The 6,619-nt window shown below is 60.0% G+C and overlaps 1 protein-coding gene across 1 annotated transcript in view; it reads left to right on the top strand.

The window, feature by feature from the left end:
- The window catches only part of ADAMTS7 (ADAM metallopeptidase with thrombospondin type 1 motif 7), a gene marked incomplete at its 3' end in the record, with an annotated part of 49,447 nt that overhangs the window by 15,722 nt on the left and 27,106 nt on the right, over positions 1 to 6,619 (top strand). The window contains exons 8-12 of the mRNA XM_009645387.1: positions 713 to 857; positions 1,023 to 1,115; positions 1,724 to 1,869; positions 4,283 to 4,452; positions 4,682 to 4,837. Of these exons, the coding sequence (XP_009643682.1) occupies positions 713 to 857; positions 1,023 to 1,115; positions 1,724 to 1,869; positions 4,283 to 4,452; positions 4,682 to 4,837 (710 nt within the window). The remainder of the gene's footprint in view (positions 1 to 712; positions 858 to 1,022; positions 1,116 to 1,723; positions 1,870 to 4,282; positions 4,453 to 4,681; positions 4,838 to 6,619) is intronic.

Below are 6,619 nucleotides of genomic sequence, written 5' to 3'. Positions count from 1 at the left end.
GGCCGCCTCGACGGCTCGGGTTTTATATCTCTTTCCTAAAGACGTCCTCTCCAGCACAGTTTGAGCACTGTTTGTAGCAGCAGATTCGAGGGTGAGTGCGTTTTGCTGCTGGCCATCTACTTTATTAGCAGGGCATTGGCACACGGGTTGCGGGGTCTGCAGGGACGTTGCTGGGGTCGGCGTGGTGTACGAACGCGGGGACGGCATCTGTGCCTCGGCAATGAAATGTTTGTTCAGTGAAACCCTCACCCTGAATGGCGAAAGCGGGGTCCCCGCTGAGGACTGAGCTGATGACCTTGTTCTAAAAGCAAAAATCCGGGGGATTATTCCTGGGGGAAATGACATTTCTGGCTTTCTGTCAGGGGCATCTCAGGGGGTAAAGGGGAAGCGTGCACGGGGCTGGGCTGGCAGCTGCATGGAGAAGCTGTGCCCCTTCGCCTTCCCCGTAACCCACCGTGCCCTGAGGCCACGGGGTGATCGCCCAGGGAGCGGGCACCCACCCCAAAAATGGGGTACCTGCACGTGCCCGTCTGCATGCTGGAGTGGCTCCAGGGCTGATGGGAGAGCCAAGGTGACATCAGCTGGAAATGCTGATTGCTTCTCATCGCGGTGGGACGTTAACGAGCTGTTCGATTCCTCCGTTAGCAGCTGCTGGAGCGTGGTTCGGGTGTGCTGGGCCAGTGCTGATTCCACTCTGACCTCTCTCTTTCAGCCGGGGCTGGGGGTTGTGCCTGGACGACCCCCCTGCCCGGGAGGTGCTGGACTACCCCTTGGTGCCCCCGGGGGTCCTCTACGATGTGGGCCACCAGTGCCGGCTGCAGTACGGCGCCTACTCCACCTTCTGCGATGACATGGACGTAAGCCAGGGTCCCCCCCAACATAACAGGGGCTCGTGTGGCTCCAGGGGGCTCTCCAGGGGTGGGGGGGCATTGCACGGGGTGATCCTCTCCCTCCAAGTTAAATTTGTGCCGCTGGGTTGGCCGGTGCAGTAAATGTGTCCTGCGCAACCGTGTTTTCTGCAGAGCGTCTGCCACACGCTGTGGTGCACGGTGGGGAACACGTGCCACTCCAAGCTGGACGCTGCCGTGGACGGCACGGCGTGCGGGGAGAACAAGGTACCGGGGAACAGGCCCCTCCGCGCCCGGCACACAGGGAATTCCACAGGCTCCGGCACACGGGGACGGGCTTGGCGCTGGTCGTACTTGCATGGGTGACGTACCAGAACGGGGCTTTCCTGCTCAAGGTAGCATAAAACTGTAGAGTTATAAAAATATCTGTAGACATCTCCCCTTGCTAGTTCAGTGTCACCTCCCGAAGCCCTGGCCCCAGAGCACCGGGGATGACCCCGGGCTTCGCTGTCGCTCCCGGCGAAACCTCCCGCCGTGCCTTTGTCCGTGGCCATGCCTCGCTGCCTCTTCCCTCCGGGCTGAGATCAGGCTATGAAGCCCCTGGCAGGGGGGGCTCGCTGGAGGTTTGGGTGTGTTGCCTCGGGCAAATCCTCAAACAGCCCAACATCTCTGAGTTTCCCATTGCTTAGAGGTGCACCGGGCTCTGGCAGAGCTCAGCTGACCCCCAGGCACCTCCATGCCAGCAAAGCACGGGTTTTCACAGGGCAGTACGGGTGCTGGGCTTCAGTGCTCTCCGCGGCCGGGCTCTCTGACTCAACATCAATTACTGCGTCCTTAACCCTTGTTTTCGCTTCCTCCGGCCTCTCCCTTTGCAGTGGTGCTTCAACGGCGAGTGCGTGCCCGTGGGTTACCGTCCCGAGGCGATCGACGGCGGCTGGGGCGCCTGGAGCTCGTGGGCTGCCTGCTCACGCAGCTGCGGCGCGGGCGTGCAGAGCGCGGAGCGGCAGTGCAGCAGCCCCACGTAAGCGGCCGCTTGCTCCCCCGGAGCTCGTCCAGATCCCATTTAGGAGAGGAACCCAATGCTCCCTTATCGCCCCGTAGAGCCAGGGACTGTCATCAGGCCACCGTGGTCCTACCCCCGTCTGCATCGCAGGGCAGACCTGTGCCGTGGTGCCGTTATCGGTCTGAACAATGCGCTTTTGAAACGCTCGGGGGATTCATTTCACGGGGTTATCAGCAGCCGGGCAGCGAAAGCCTCTGGAGGGGCAGAGTTTACTCTGTCTCCTTCCCTGGATAAGTGGCTCCTGCTCCAGGCAGGCAGAGAGCAGTTGCAATGTGGTGCAAACAAAGAGCAAAGACTCCACGCTCCTGGACGTAAAACATATCCAGTGTCCGCTAATGGCAGAAAGGCAAAGCAGGCGTCCTTGGAGCCCAATTCAGAGCCGTGTTGAAAAATCCTGCTGCTGTTTATCACCCCATCGCATTCCATGAGCGATTTCTGATCCATGCCCGGCCGGGGGCTGCCTCCCCCCCGCCTGCTGGTGCCGCAGCCAGCGCCAGCTCTCGCCTGGAAGCGTCCGGGCGCTGATGGAGGAGCAGCCTTGTCCATCCGGGATTTCTGGGCTGTCCCATCTGCTCCCCAGATGTCCCCTTGGTCACCAAATCGCTGTTGCGTTGGGTTCAGCCAGAGCCCCCAGCTTGCCCGGGTGTCGGAGCGCCCTGGGATGGGGTGAGAAAAGGGCTTTGGGAGCAGTGTTCCGGTGGCAGGGATTTTCCAGCGGCTTGGGGAGGTCTGCAGGCTCCGGGAGCGGGCTCTCTAACCCGCCCAGGCGTGCCTTCCACCCAGCCTCTTCCTCGGGCACGCTGCTTTTCGCCCGTGCTGTCGAGCTGTTTGAAGACGCGCGGTGTAATCGCGGTTCCAGGTCAAGAGCTGGGGCTGTGTTTGGCAGGAGTTGTGTGGCAGAAGTGCAGCCGTAGTTTATGGAGTGTTTTAAACACAGCTGCGGGCGGGCAGGAGAGCGAGCACGGGGAAAGCAGGAGGATTTCCCCGGGCAGTTGTTTGCTTTGGCCGCTGTAGGTAAATCTTCAGCTTTGCCTTTTGGATGGAGTGAACAAATGTGAGCACTGGGCAGTCCTTCCCCCGCAGGCATTTCCTTGGGACAGGGTATGTAAACACAACCCTAAAATAATAATTAACTTTATTCTCTTCAGCGAAGTGTTCCCGGACTTCACTGATCAGGGGAAAAATGATGTTCATGAGGTCATGGGGATGTGGGCCATGGAGAGCACTGTGGCCAAAGGAAAAGGCACGCGTCGGGAGGCAGCGGTGGTATTTTGAGAGCCTGTTGGCATCTAAGCAAAAACTGTTGTTGCTTTTAAAGTCCCTCTTGCTTTACAAAGTCTGGCGGCAGCTTTGCTGTTCCCGTGGGCAATAGGGGAACGGAGCTGGAAGCGTATTCCAGGCGGGATGGAGAGCAGCTCCCCCGACGCAGCCGCAGGACGGGGACTGGGCTGACCTGGCTCGTGGCAGCGCTGGTGCCTCGTCAGCCGTGGTGGCCGGGATGGTGAAGGAGGTGTTTTACCCCCGGGGAAGGGTGCCCGGCTGCAGACACGAGCACTTCCAGTGACACCTGACCTCAGTAACTGGTTTTATAACATCATGCACTTGCCCAGAAAGCTGGCCATATTGGTGACATTAAGGAGAGGCTGCCGAGAGGGACAAGACACAAGGTGTAGCTCGCCCAGCTTGAGAGCCCTCACTTGGCAAAAGCTGCCTCTGGTCCACAGTCTCACCCTGCGTGGTCCCGCAGGGCAGCCCGGCAGCCGCAGGGAGCTGGTGCTGGAGGGACGTGGAGAAGGAGGAGGGAGGTGGGCTATGGTTCCCACACGTTTCAGAAGCTCGCTCTGTGGAGTGGGGATCCTTCTGGAGCAGCTCTTGGGTTCACTGCCAGTGTCCTTACATGAATGTTGCAGCAGAGCCATGAGGGGGGGTGATAACGGGGAGAGCTCCCCGCTGACCCCAGGTGGGCTCAGGCTTGACCCAGCCTCATGAGATCAAACCTTAGCAGCAGGTACCGACCCACCCTCCCTTAGCTGTGGATGAAAAGGGAGACTGCCCTCCTGTGTGGTAGGGCGTTATTTGATAGGACAGAGGATAACAGGTTTAAACTGAGAGAGGGGAGGTTTAGATTGGACATAAGGAAGATAGATTTTACAATGAGGGTGGTGAGGCGCTGGAAGAGGTTGCCCAGAGAAGCTGGGGATGCCCCATCCCTGGACGTGTTCAAGGCCAGGTTGGACGGGGCTTTGAGCGACCTGATCCAGTGGAAGCTGCCCCTGGCAGGGGGGCTGGACTGGACGATCTTTAAGGTCCCTTCCAACTCAAACCCTTCTGTGATTCTGTGATTTTTTTCCCTTTTCCCTCCCGCGGACAGGCCAAAGTACGGGGGCAGGTACTGCCTGGGGGAGCGGAAGCGGTTCCGGATTTGCAACGTCAGGCCGTGTCCCCCGGACAAGCCCTCCTTCCGCCAGGTCCAGTGCAGCCAGTTCAACCCCATGCTCTACAAAGGGAAGCTCTACAGGTGGACGCCGGTGCCCAACAACAGTGAGTCAAGGGCAAAGCCCTCTGCCGGGTTTCTGCCTGCAGCCCCAGTGAAAATCCCGAAACACGGTCTTGCTAACGGCCTGGTTTTGCTGTTTGTGTCCGTAAGATTTGCCTTGCAGCGTCTTTATGCCCTATTTTAAATTGTGGTTGGGCTTGCAGGGTTAATTAATGTTTTTGGAGGTGGTTACGTGGCTGCTCGGGTTTAGTTTCTGCCTGTTGGGCTCCCCAGTTAACCCCTGCGAGCTGCACTGCCGGCCAGAGGACGAATACTTTGCAGAAAAGCTGCGGGACGCCGTCATCGACGGGACGCCGTGCTACGAGATGAACGCCAGCCGCGACATGTGCATCAACGGCATCTGCAAGGTGCGTCCCGCGCCGGGGCCCCGTGGGGAGGGACCTCAAGGACCCCCCCGCGCCGGGGGAGATGCAGGCAGGCGCCGTGACCCCCCCCTCAGGCGAGCACCGTCCCCTCGTCCCCTCCCGCGTGCACCGCCGGGCTGAGCTTGCTGGTTTGTCCCCCACCGCTCGGGAAGCTCGCCTCATTTCCGTGAGGTGCGCAGTGCAGCCGTATTTCAGCCTCTCTGCTGGCTTCAAGGAAACAGAGCAGGAAACCAAGGAGATATAGGAAGAAGAGTTTCACCTGAAAATAAGGTGGGGGGCGTGGAAGGGGGCGTAGAGAGGACGCCCAGCCCAGCGCTGGCAGCTGCGGGTCTGACCTGCGGCGATGGAGATGCCTCCCTCGGCTTGTCAGCCCGGCCCAGCGCTGGGATTTGTTCCTCCCTTTGGGTTGTTATTTTAACCTCTCGGAAGCTCCCTACAGGTGAGCTGTGATGTGCGGTGGCGTTGCTCTGGCTGCTGGCTGGGGGGGGCATCTCCCAGCGTGGGAAGCACGGGAATCCAGTGGAGATGGCGCGGTCGGCGCTGTGAATCACCCGGGAGCTGCTGGCGTGGCTGGGGAGGCTTTGCTGTGCCCTGGGTCCTCCAGCTGCCTTCGGTGGCAGCGAGCACGGTCCCTTCAGTCACACCTTCCCTTTCCCTAGGGAAGCGGCGCCTGGGTTTAGGATAGAATGAGCACACGTGCAGGACATTGGATTTCTGTTAAATTAGGGGAGGGTGGCCGTCTGAGCTGCCGTGGGGCAGGTGCCAGCCATGGGATGTACCAAGGCCACGCTGGAGCAAAGCTGATGGCCGTGTGTCACCAGGGGCGTGCGCAAGCAGGCAGGACACGGTCGGCTCTGCCATAGTGCTAGGTTAAGGCCCTCTCTGAAAGGCTTTTTGGCAAAAATAGGCTTTTTGGACGGCACAAAGAGCAGCAGGAAAGAGGGGAAATAATCAGTCAACAAGTTTCCTTGCAGCTTCTTATATAAAAACCATTCGAGGAACCTTCCCCCTCTTGCTGGCCGTGCCGCTGGCAGCAGCGGCCAGGTCCCCGACGGCAACTGGAGGCTCTGGGGAGTTCCCACTTGCTCCTGCAATGGGCTGCAAGTTAGTCCAAAGGCTGCGACGCGCCGATGCACGCCAAGGCACGGCGCAGGGGTCGTGGGTTTTGCTTGGCGCGTACAGCAGGGTGCGACCCAGCGGCTCGCTGCAGGTGACAGCGCCTTCAGCCAGAGCTCGCTCCCCACCAAATCCTCACCGCCGCTGAGCCTGCTGCTGGCTGTGATGGCAGCGCGAAGCCCGGCTCGCCGGCTCCCGCTGGGGTCTCGGCTGCAGCTTTTATGGTGCAAAATCACAGGGAGGCTCTTGCGCTGCACAGGTCGAGCGATTTGGCACGAGGCGTGGAGGGCTTCACCAGCATATAAAAAAAAAAGTTTTCAGGAACTGTTTTGAAACAGGACTAGCAGGGCCAAGGACTGAGGGGCTTTCCCAGCTCGGCTCAGCGTATAACGTGCGCTGCAGGCTCTGCTGCCCGGGGACTCGGATAGGAAAAGGTAAAAATGAGGTGTGGGTTGTACTCCTCACTGTGTATGGAGAGGACAGCAGGACCACAGGGAGATCTTAGAGAAACCCGTACTGCAGCCAAGGTGTCCATCCTGCAAAAAGGCCCCAGCTCGCCCCCCTCTCCCATCCGTGTTCCTTATTTCCCACCATTTAGGGCCGTTGCGTCTCCCCCTCGTTCCTCCCGCGTTGGCAGCCGGCGGTGCGGTGCGAGGCCGGGGGCGTGCGG

This window comes from Egretta garzetta, unplaced genomic scaffold, assembly GCF_000687185.1.
Source record: "Egretta garzetta isolate BGI_Z169 unplaced genomic scaffold, ASM68718v1 scaffold651, whole genome shotgun sequence".
Classification (NCBI taxonomy): Eukaryota; Metazoa; Chordata; class Aves; order Pelecaniformes; family Ardeidae; genus Egretta; species Egretta garzetta.
The sequence above is the reverse complement of the archived record's forward strand: the minus strand, read 5'-3'. Positions and strand labels throughout refer to the sequence as shown.